At 41.8% G+C, this 12,026-nt stretch overlaps 1 protein-coding gene across 7 annotated transcripts in view; it reads left to right on the top strand.

Moving 5' to 3' along the window:
• GRIA3 (glutamate ionotropic receptor AMPA type subunit 3) overlaps positions 1 to 12,026 on the top strand; it is a 238,597-nt gene that overhangs the window by 186,046 nt on the left and 40,525 nt on the right. For 6 of the 7 annotated variants that reach the window (XM_019618294.2, XM_031554700.1, XM_019618296.2 and 3 more), the window contains 4 exons: positions 740 to 907; positions 3,832 to 3,936; positions 5,175 to 5,282; positions 6,472 to 6,678. In XM_019618294.2, coding sequence (XP_019473839.1) covers positions 740 to 907; positions 3,832 to 3,936; positions 5,175 to 5,282; positions 6,472 to 6,678 — 588 coding nt within the window. The remainder of the gene's footprint in view (positions 1 to 739; positions 908 to 3,831; positions 3,937 to 5,174; positions 5,283 to 6,471; positions 6,679 to 12,026) is intronic. The other variant, XM_031554701.1, reaches the window with a different exon arrangement.

Genomic DNA, 12,026 nt, shown 5'->3' with positions numbered 1-12,026 from the left:
AGTGATATTTTTGTAGGTAATACATTGGGAGATGTCACCAGATACATGCATCAAGCAATGGATGAAGTTGACAGCAGCATGAACAATTCATTAAGGACTCCCAGGGTTTTGTTGAGGACTTGTTGCTACACAAAGCTTATCACCTTCCTCAGATTTACAGGGGTGTGAGAGAAGGCAGATGGGCAATTACCAAGGAGATGTAATGCCTTACGTGTGTTTTATGATTGCTAGCTTGTATAGCTGTCTACTAAAAATGTTAACTGATCTATTCCTGGCCACAGATGCTACCTAATCAGTACTGTGGTCCAAACAGAAATGATTTATGTTAGCTTCAATTCAAAACCATCCTGGCAATCCTGTTGTAAAGAAAAAAAATTACTTCAAGGAATAAACAAATATGAGCTCTTGCTATCAGTAGCAACAGGGGCCGGCATGGAATTGCCAACTTTTGTAGTGACATCATTTAGATGAACAAAATTCCAGTTAAACTTATACTTTATGCAACTATATACTTGTTCCATTATTTTAATCCTTATTGTTATTATTTATTTCAATTAGTCATTTTAAATAAATGGAATTGTTAAAAAAAAAGCATCTGTAGCAAGAGACAGAGAGCAGGCAAAAGAGCTTCTGACCATGATTCTTGTAAGAGTATATTAAAGATAGAAGGACTTATGATAAACCTAGGGTGATTCTAAGATTACAATCTGTCATTATGTTCTATTTGCATCAATTTTAGTATACATCTGCCCTGACCCATGATGCAGTCCTAGTCATAGCAGAGGCTTTCCGTTACCTCCGAAGGCAACGTGTGGATGTCTCCAGGAGAGGTAGTGCTGGGGACTGCCTGGCCAACCCTGCAGTACCATGGAGCCAAGGAATTGATATAGAAAGAGCTCTGAAAATGGTAAGGGCAAAAATACTGTGGCTATTGGATGTGTATATTTCACAACAGCAGCAACTCCACAGGGGCAGAGCTACTCCATATACAGTTTCTGCACACAAGAACAACAGCTGCTTTTCAGGACAAAAGAAAAACAGCAAAACCAAACTTTATGACAAACTCTCAAAGATGGCTAAGACGTATTCAGTAGCAAGCAAGCCATAACTAGTTAGTTCTCAAAGAGTTGGCCAAAATCACATCCCTGTAGGAGCAGTGTAACCCCAGGGCATCTATAGGCTGACTTTTCCAAGACCTTCTGCCTCCCACGAAGTGATCATGAGCCAGTTTGCTATGCACTGAGGGTTTCTAAAGTCAAGCTCAGACTGCAAAGATGATGAGCAAAACCAGACTGGGTCTTCAGCATGTGTATTGTACATCATGCAGGGATACATATCTTTATTAGCTTGAAGACACGTATGTAATTTTTTTGTAGACATAAGAGACAGGAGTAGAGTGTGCTTTTGATCTGGCTCAAGTAACTGCAAAAATAGTTGGATAACTAAGTAACTGTAAAAATTTAGGCATGAAACTGAAGTGAGTGAAATCAGAACTAAGCCCCTGTTAGGTAAAAACAAATCCTGGGTCAGACCTCGTAGTTTACTGATGGCTTTTTTATCGCCAAAGTGAAAAGATTATATCCCAAGATTTATTCTCCCCTTCATTCGCTTAAGGAGAGAGACAGTTCAGTCTCACATTGTCAGAGCTATTCTTATGCCATTGGGTTGCACCCTAACAAATGCACTACCTGGAGCATTGCCCTCATTTGAAGAGATGTTAACTAAACTTAATCTTCATAATAGTTAAATAATTTGTACTGTCTATTTGAACTTTATTGTAAGTGAAATATAAAACCTCTTTGAATGAGATACAAAGCATTAATATCAAGAAAGAACATGAACACTGCAATAGGACACTATGTCATGCAGAGAATATATTTGAAAAAATGTCAATCACAGGATATACAAAGCCCAAATCACAACTGGCACAAAAGTAGGTGTCAAACTTCCAGCAGGTTGTAAATGAGGTTCATGTCATCTTCTGCAATCACTGCAGATCATCCCACAGTAGCACTGCCTGTTGGACCCCACTCCATTCATCAGTCTCCTCTGGTCAGAAGAAAATTTCATCAGGAAAAAAATAACAATTCCTCCTCTCTGCTCCATAACAGCAACTCAACAATATTTTTCAAGACCTCCCAGAAGTGTCCTTATGCCAGCAAAAGATGCAGTGTCACACTACAGTTGCCCTGCTGGCAAAAGGGAAATAGGCATTACCTGACTGCTTCCCTACAGCCTCAAAAGCTCTGCATGTCTGTGTTTCTAAATGTAAGGCACCAGATAAGTGACAGACAGTTTACCTGAGCAGATCTGGGCAGTTATAAATAGTCACTTAATTTGTGATTGCCTCTGCACACTGCTACCAGATACGTTCTGAGTCCTGGTGAGTCTCCCTGCCTCTCTGCAGCCAGATTTTGAGAAGTGCTGAGTTTTCCCACCAAAGATAGAAACAAATTAAATTTGAAGTCAAAAGGTGTCAAATGCACAATGCTCACATCTCAATACAGCTCAGGATGAACCAGACCTAACAAGCTCTGCTGAGACATACCCTGTGCTAGGGTAGTCAGACAGCTTCTAGCAAGTGCCAAAAGCAGGCACAGCAGCTCACATCTGGCTGCAAATTATATGTCAGCTACTCTACAAATGCTCAGTCTACAGTTGATAAAACCTCTTTGGAACACATTTGGCTTTCAAAGCCTGGTGCACATCTCTAGCTTTCTGGAGACAGGAAAAACTCACAGATTCTTCCTGACTCTTGAAAACATGAGCTGCTAAAAGGGTTCAGACCCACTAACTAACAAAAAAAATCACACAACTTATATGTCATTTTGAATTTGGCTCACTGGATAATTTGGGGCCAAAGGAATTTTAACTTTTTAATGTAGCCTTTCCTTGTCCGTCATAAGAAGTTTAATTGTACCATCTCTAAAGCATAATGAACAGCTCAGTAACCAGCTCTGAACATCTTCAGGACTGTGGTTTCACAGTTTCCCTTTGACGAGTTTTCCACCACACATTTTTGTAGTTTCTGAAGCATTCTGCTGAATATGAAAGCTAATTTACTTCTACTGCAGTTTCAGACTGTTACCCCTTCTGCCTAAGATGAGAGCATGCCAGTGTCAATAAGTGATAAATGGAAATACCTCACACTTTCATACAGGGAAATAAGAAAGTTTTTCTTTGAAACAAATTACTTCATACTTCCCTTTAAAGTTATTCATGTGAGTACGTAATGGTAATGACTTACCGTCTATACACCCATCCATCCAGATTGAGACCAAAACCCCATAAGCAGTAGAGACAATTGTCTATGTTCATTCAAATACATTCATTCCTTTCTCCTACGCTGGGACTGATCTTAAAATAAAGCACTTCCCAGAATGAGCAACGACATGAAATTCTGGTCCATATCACAAATCACTCCATGCCATATTGCGAGGGCTTTAATAGCATTGAATTGTTGCAGGTAGCTCGCTGCTGCAAGCCCTTCTACATCAGTGAACCTAGTGTGACTAAGCGTGGCAGAATCAGTCTTTCTTATATTTAACATGCATGCAGGGCTAATTTCACTTACTTACACTTAAATGCAACTCATTCTGCAGTGGTGAGTCACCAGCAGAGTACTAACTAACAAAGGATATGTACGGCTGAAACTGAGAGAATTGGGGCTTTTTTATTATGAACAATACCACCGTCTGTGCCAGAAGTGCTACAGGTTTCTTGTATGGATAAAAATTGTGCTACAGCTAGTGAGTTTCCTGCAAAATGTAACAGAGGAAAATATAGAGTGAATCTATTATTAATATTTTTTTTTCTATTTTTTGCCTTAAGGTGCAAGTTCAAGGAATGACAGGGAATATCCAGTTTGATACTTACGGGCGGAGAACAAATTACACAATTGATGTGTATGAAATGAAAGCTTCTGGATCAAGAAAGGTCAGTTTCAAGATATACATTCAGATTTCATATCTTCAGAAATAATATTTCTGATAATACTATTCCAGCAAACTAATGGAACTCAATAATGCTGCACAGCCACTGCAAAAACAAGACCCAGAGGAATCCCTGCCTTCTTGCTGTCTTCCCTATCCCAGGAACCTTGTTCTATTCTGTTTCTGAAACATATCACTCATCCTACTTAATATCTTCATTGGTTTCCATTTCAAGTTCAAACCCCACTTCTTCTATTAGAAGCCACCTTGAGCTTTTATGCTGAGCACTGTGCCTGCTGTCATGTCCCTGTGCACAGCCCAACCTCCTAAATTCCTCTCCATCTTTCCCTTCTCCAACGGAGGCCTCAGAGCAATAGTGAAACTGGAATGAGTGCGTTTCAGAAACCTTCTGAAATTAACAGAAAATAATTTGGGTTTTAATTAGAATTTTCACTGCTTGTTCTCTCGTCTCCTAAATAAAGTATAGATGCTAAGTGGCGTGACTGCCTTTTATAAAAGCAATTCAGGGCGAATTTTCAAAAATAATTAGGTAGGCAGGTTCTCAGGGGTGTTGAGTGATGAGTCTGAGTAGATAAGACACATCATCCCCCTGATTCCAGAGATAGTAGGTACCTAGTGTGTTTAGTCACCAGTGCAACTCTGTAAACTCTTCTGCACTTATTTGATAACAAAATACCTCTGGACATGACCCAGACACTCAGCTAGGTTTACAGCACGTCTGTGCAGAAATATAAAAACTGGTGTAGTAATAGCATAGCAACACAGCCACAGCACCTTGAAGGTCAGCACAAGCCAGCTGACAAACAGTCACCTCCTAGTCAGAGGGTTTTGTAATCCGCACTGAGGATTATGCTGTTGTGCCTGCATTGCTAGCAGTGTCTGTGCATCTGCTCTGAAGCTCTCAGGCACGTCTGCAGGTGCTGTCCTCACTGCCTGAACTGCAGCAGAATACTGATAAAAAATTCAAACCTGGATAATTTGACTCAAAGTGCTTTGCAGTGTTTTCTTGTCTTTAGCACCTTTTATGCTGTGGATACAGAGGAGTTTATTGCACAGGTACCATAGCAATGTGAATTTAGTATGTATTTTCACTTCGATTTGGCTTGTATCTATTAAAGCTACTGCAACCCTGACTAAATTTTTGACAGTTCTTGTTACAAGTTCATGCACCAAAGCCCTTGTAAATATATGTAGTAAGGTTAACAATATCCCTTTTTATAGGCTGGTTATTGGAATGAATATGAAAGATTTGTGCCAACATTAGATCAGCTGCCTTCTAATGACACTTCATCTGTGGAGAACAGAACCATAGTAGTCACTACCATCCTGGTAAGTTTAATGTTCTTAGCGTGTTTGTGTTTAGGAAATAAGATGCACGGCTCCTGAGATGTGTTAAACACCTTGTCAGGAGTCTGGTGTTGAATACTGTGTTACTTCAAGTGACTGAAAAGTTCAGTATCCGCCAGAGATTTGCTGAAGGCTTGACACTGCAAGCTTCTATGCATATCCTTGAGTTTACTCAGAGGAATCCCACTGAGCTCAACATTGTGCTTTCCTGCTTCTCAGACACTTGAATGCCATCAAATGCCTCATATAAGTGAAGTTATGCATGCATATGATTGCTGGCAGGATCTGGCCTTCCTGCTGTAGGGTCAAATCTTGCACCCCTCACTCAGGTACGGCTTCTGTAAACTCAACCCCTGTGGACTGAGGAAGGGTGGTACAGTGAAGCCTGTAGAGAACTGGAAATGCTCTAGCACTGGGATTAAAGCTATGTATACGCATGAAATTCCAAAGGAGTAAAGCTCTTCATGTGTTTCATAAACAGCAGTACCTGTGTTAGTCCCATTGCTTCTAGCAAATGTGGTCTGTGTAGTATTGTTTGTTACTTTTATGTCTGTTACGATTCTACAAAGCATGATCCGATTTTATGCTCTTTCCTGAAGCATTGTGTTTTATACTCCTATGAAGTTAGCAAGATATAATCAGCGTTTTGGCCAGAATTTTCCAAGATGGCTAAGGGAATTCAGTGAGGAAAAAAAATGCTGTTGAGGATTTTAGCCTAGCTTCCTTTAGGCTGCTTTGAAAATATCCCCATCAGAGCCCCATCCTAGGCCTTGGGGGACTTAGCAAATAATTTTGCTGCTACAGCTGTCGGGTATGCTCTATAAACTCTAAAAACTGAATTATTACTACAGTGATGCTATTTGACTGTCTAATAACTTAAAAAATGAGGCCTAATCCTGCAGATAATAGTGCAACTTTGTTAACGTGGAATAGTCCTGTTGCCTTCAATGGATCTGTACTAGGAGTAAAATCTATAGTATGTTTGCCTGTAGGATCATGCCAAGGATTTTTAAAGTGTGAAAGTCTGTCTGCCTAATTTCTGTACCAAAGTAGGAAATATTGTAAATATTTGCCATTAATATAAAGTAAGGATCGTAACATCTCTCATTTTGTATGTTTTAAAGCTGTGTTTTACATTCATAGACTTTTGATCTTTACTTTTGTTTCAAAGGAATCACCATATGTAATGTATAAGAAAAACCATGAACAACTAGAAGGGAATGAGAGATATGAAGGATATTGTGTAGACTTAGCTTCTGAAATAGCAAAACATGTTGGAATAAAATACAAACTGTCAATTGTTGGAGATGGGAAATATGGAGCTAGGGACCCTGAGACTAAGATATGGAATGGCATGGTGGGTGAACTGGTCTATGGGGTAAGTTTCTCTTAACCTTCATTTTCATGTTCTTTATTATGAAAAGTTATGCTCGAAGTTAATAAACTGCAAAATAAAGATAATCTGTTTGAATACCACTTTTAAAATTCTAGATATTTCTTTGTAATGCCATTTTTATAGCCTAGCTTTCTAATCATGTCATTAAAAGCAAGTGTCACTTTTTTATCACTGTTCTCCAAATCAGATTCCACAAAACACTGAAATTTGCATTGGGAAAATTTCAAATTCCTTATCTACAGCAGATTTTCTACTTTTCCCTTCATGCACTGCTCTTGTTCTTGCCACAACTTCTTTTTCTCGATCAGTCCTGTGAGTGATGAGGGCTGCCCCGAACATTAAAGGTGTGATCTTACGATGCTGAGCCTCGTTAGATCACTGAGATCAGTTTTTGTTTGATCAGAGACCAGAGATTCAGCACCATGCTTGCTTTTCAGCATAAGAGGCAGTACAAGCCTGAAACCACCCACAATTTTTTCTCTTTAAAAATCAACTGTGTGTGTCAGACACACACAAAAAATGTAATTCATTATATTCCTCTTTATATTTCTATATTGGGTGTATTTTGCTTTCTTTAGTAAGAAGAAAAACAGTCTGGAATTGCCATTTTAGAAACTTCTTTGAAAATGTGAATTTTGGAATGCTGATACAATAAGCCAGATGGAAGGGGGAGAAAGTTGGCTTTGCAGAAAAGACTATACAAGCTGATATTTCATCTTTGCTTTTTTTCCCCCAAATGCTAATGAGATGATTTGTGATTCCACCCAAATCCTCTTTACAGTTTATTTTTAACAACCCTTCCTTTATTAAAAATATCTGTATAGAAGTGAATGTTTCCATTACATCCTTTTGTTCCCTTGATGAGTGTAGTTTCTAAAAGTCACCTCAAAATTTCCCTATGATAACATAATATCATCATCTCTTGCAAAATGTGTGGTGAGATAACTCTTTTCAAATGAATTAGTCTTTTTTAAAAGTAGTTGCTAGGTTTCCAAAATTTTTTTTCGTCTGGAGTCCTAATCCTTTATTACATATTTTCTAGCCTATTTGACTTCAAATATTTTATGTGAATGACATGATTTTGTGGTGTTGTATTAATGGGATGGAGGGAAATCTATTGTTGAACATAAACAGGGCTCTGGATCCTGGGGTTTCTCTTTGGTTTCCTATTGCGTTGAGGTTTAACATTATCCAAATCTTTGAACATCCAGTGCTTCAGTTCTGTGATTTGGGAAAACAGTATTTCCTTTCTTGGAGAATACAAGTACATTAAGATCATCTGAAGGAAAGGCTTAGTTTAGTTTCAGGCATAATTGCATTGCAATGAAAACCTAAACCCTCAGTTTCCCAGTGTGTGGTTCAAGAAATATCAAGAGTATTAGCCGTAATTGGGTCCTTTTGATATATTTGCAAGTGACAAGCAATGAAACAGCTTATTCACTTAAAAGAAAAATCATATCATACACTAAAGACATGACAAAAAGAATCTAAAATTACTTCTAACAGCCAGGGCAAAAGGACCAGAGGAAGAAAGGTGCAATACGGGCCACTGCTTCTGGGATGGGAGCCAAGTAGGATTAGCCCATGCAGCTGCTGAGCAGTGCAAGATCCATCTGTATGAAGGGCCACCTGAACCCAGCCTTTGCTTGGATAAGCAGGCTCCCTACTGCAGCCTCTTCCCTAGCTCCCTGGGATGAACCTCACTCAGAGCTTGCCTCCTGAGCATCAGACTGAGCCCTCTGGCCCAACCATGCCTGTCACCTGCCCAAACCTGTGAAGTACAGCCTCACGGGCACTGTTGACCATATTTTAAAACAACCCCAAATCTGCCCATGGTGGTCATTTTCCCCACAAAAAGATCTGTTCCGTTCAATTCTGACACAGTTTTCACCCATGATTAATGAAAATTTGAGGATTGTTTCCCTCCCTGGCCCCCAACAGCTCCTCCTTGCACACTGAGAGCACAGTTACTGAAGCCTCTTAACCACAATACTCAGTTACTCAAAGGTCAGATGCATCCCTTGAGGTTTGACTGCAGACCTGGGTTAATGCTGATGGCTCCACACTGCTGAGCAAGCTCCCATCCTGCTGAGCTGAGCAGCCAAGCTGGAGAGCTGTGTGCAGAAATCCACCTGGCTTTCTGCTAGCAGAGGAGCAGCTCTTGGCCTCTGAGCACAGACCTCAGGAGACCCTCAGGCACTTTCCCAGTCCTGTTTGCTGAGATCATGAGATACCCTTGGCCCTTTCCTCCAGTTGTTGAGAGAGGGCTGTGTACAAAACTCACAAGGATGTGCAAAAAGCCCTTAAGAAGGAACAGTACTCTAGATGTGATAATTATTAGGAGCAACTGTCTCAATTATGTGCTGACTTCCCTTTATCTCCCCAGGGCTTAAAACTCTATTAGGGATCTAAAACTGTACATTTCCCCTAATGCCCTTGTGAGGCCTGTCTGCAAAGTGACTGTCATATTTGGCTCTTCCAGATTCCATTTTGGGAAGACAAGAGGGAGATTAGATTTTAAATGCGTTTATTAGCATGTATAGAAGATAGACATGGGGGAATCAAAGGGGCCTGATTGGTTTTGGTACCAGTTACTCAGCAGCTGAACTGAGCTGTGGCAGAAAACAATCTTTTAGATTGCGTTTGTCTCAAGTGCTTCATCTGTCAAATGCAGAACATTCCTGGCCCGACAAGCATGCCACTGCCACCCACACTGCTGGGAAGTCTTACCAAGTATTTTTTAAACTGCGCTCTTTCTATGCATAGACTCACGCATGCAACCCTTTTCTAAAAGTGCTCTTAGCACAGCCATAGCAAGTGAATGGCTTGGAGCTTTAATGCCAAAACCCTAATTAACTGTAATTAATGTTTAGTTTGTGCCAGTTCTTTATTGCCATTACTCCTGCTTCCTGTGGGATACAGCATGCAGCCAGGAAGGTGCAGCCTGGTCTTCACAGCTCCAGAGCCTATACAGGAGGGGTCTGAGTAGAGAGGATGTGGGAAAGAAGAGGAGGAATGGGGTGGTCCAGCGCTGCAGGCTCAGGTGACCAGCACAGCCCTGACCAGAGCGTAGGGCTAGCCTGAGCTCAGCACCAATGGGCTAACTAGGGCAGTCCCAGGAGTCACACATCACCTGGGACAAGCACACTAAACACTTTCCACTGGAGACTTTCTCCCTCCCTTGTCCCCTATAGTACTTCAGGGCTGGCTGGAGGGCACAAAGGCCTCCTGTGCTGTCAGCCAGGTCGACCTCAACTGGACCTGCTTAGACCTTTTGGTGTTGCTTTGCACCAGGCTGTGTGATAATCTGGCTGCAGTGCAGGACTTGCTCTTGGCAGCATAGAGGTGGCAGCCCCAGATGCAGGGAGTGCTGGCCAAGCAGGTGTCCCCAAATGGCTTTGCTTCCTACCCAGAGCCCAGAAGTCCTGACAGAGATGAGCTAGCTTTTGATTTGTTAGCAATTACTAAAAGTTGATAATAATAATTTTATAAAAATTTGACATCGGAAATGAAAATTGGTCGATTTTTGATAAATCCAAAAATGTCATTTTAGGTACAACAAAACCTTAATTTTGATCTTTTACTTTACTGGTATCAAAACAAGACTTTACCTTCTACCATAAAAATGCTAATGTAATGCACTACTGTTTTTTAAACTAAGAGAAACTTCTAAAACTAATGGAAATATTTGACAATAGCAAAGTAAGTAGTGAAAGCTGTTTTCCTGGGCATTTTAGAAGAGTACTTTGCATTCTTAACTGAGACTTGAAAAACTTTAGAAAAGTATTTTTAACTCTTAACTGGAATTTGAAATATATCAAGTTAAGTTTACCTAACACTTAAGTGTTCCCAGATCTATACATTTGTTTCATTTTAGTTGTTCCTGGTGGAGAATGGTGTCTAGTTCAGCCAGCAGCAAGCTCTAGGTTCTGGACACCGGGTAGCACCAGGACCACTTTATCCCACTCCTGTGCAAACCTAAAACTTGCTGTACATATGAGCTGTATTCCCCACTAAGATCTATGGTGCGTGCTTATTAAGGAAGCTAAATAGCATGTTATTAAGACAAGAATTATTCTCATTTCTCTAGACAAACTGCCACCCCATCCCAGCGCATCCTGGGGCAGCTCATCCAGGTCCAGGGCCTGATCAGACAGACACCTGCCTTCTACACCATTACAGCAGCTGAAGCTTTCTCAATTTATGAGTGAGCCGCTGTTTAAATCCAACCAACAAGGCAGGCATTGCCCGCCCCAGTCGGCGCTAACAAGCTGCCCTCTGCCAGCACCACTGCAGCCGCCCCTCCTGGAGCGGGGCTTTATGTGCGGGGCTCTGTGCCCGCCTGCCGCCAGCCCTTGGCACTGCTCTCCTCTCCTCTGCAGGCTTTGATTCCTTCCCCTCTCAAAGAACGCCACTGTTCTGCTTTCACCGTGCCACCAGGGAAAGCTCTCTCCCCGGGCCTGATGCTTTCAAGTCGCTGAGGCTAATTGAGAGTAGGCTGAACACGTCTCTTAATTGTAGCTACAAATGCTCTGGGAGTGGAAAGAGCAGACAGACCTTACAGCCCTTAAAACTCCCCTCAGGTGACAGAAGGTCTTTGTAAGAACCTTTCAATATGTAAAACAGCACCGAGGAACGAAGCCGGGATGTAAAGCTGAGGCGGTCCCCAGCCACAAGGCCTCTGCAGCTGTTTTTAGCGAGGCTGCCCACTCCTGTCCCTGCCCAGCTGGGCCCACAGCACAAGTGCTCTGCCTCTCACAGCAGCAGCAAGACCATGACTGCCATGGAAAGCCTTGGGGTAGCAGCAGCTGGGGGAAGGCTGATCCCCCTCCTCAGAGTGTCCCTTCTGGTTTCACCAGGGCGAGGCCCATACAGCATGGCTCCCAGCTCCAGCTGTACCACACCAGGTGGGAGGCACAGGCTGAAAGCAGACCTGCCTCCACTTCTCCGTCTGCAGAAGACAGCGATAGTACCTCAGGAGGAACAGTGTGCATCCAAATTAGGCCTGTTTTGGACAAGGAATTCAATTAATGTCGACAAACTACAGCAGCCAAGGCCAACTGCAGTTTCAACACTGTAAAATGAGTTTTTTTCATGGCTCGGCTGATACGCAGTACAACTTCAATGCAGTTTGTTGCTGTACTGATCTCAGCTGTTGTTTCTAAATAAGTGTGAGCAAGTGTGTTAGAAGCACAGTGCACTCCTGGTCTGGCCTTCCAGCACACCCTGATATCTGGGGAGATAGCATGTTCCACTGACAAGGCAGCTATCAGGCACCATAGGTGAGGTGTTGCTCTGTCCGACATCCTGCACTGATGGTCTTACACTGC

Source organism: Meleagris gallopavo, chromosome 9 (assembly GCF_000146605.3).
Source record: "Meleagris gallopavo isolate NT-WF06-2002-E0010 breed Aviagen turkey brand Nicholas breeding stock chromosome 9, Turkey_5.1, whole genome shotgun sequence".
Classification (NCBI taxonomy): domain Eukaryota; kingdom Metazoa; phylum Chordata; class Aves; order Galliformes; family Phasianidae; genus Meleagris; species Meleagris gallopavo.
This window is presented reverse-complemented; position numbering and strand designations above follow the sequence as displayed.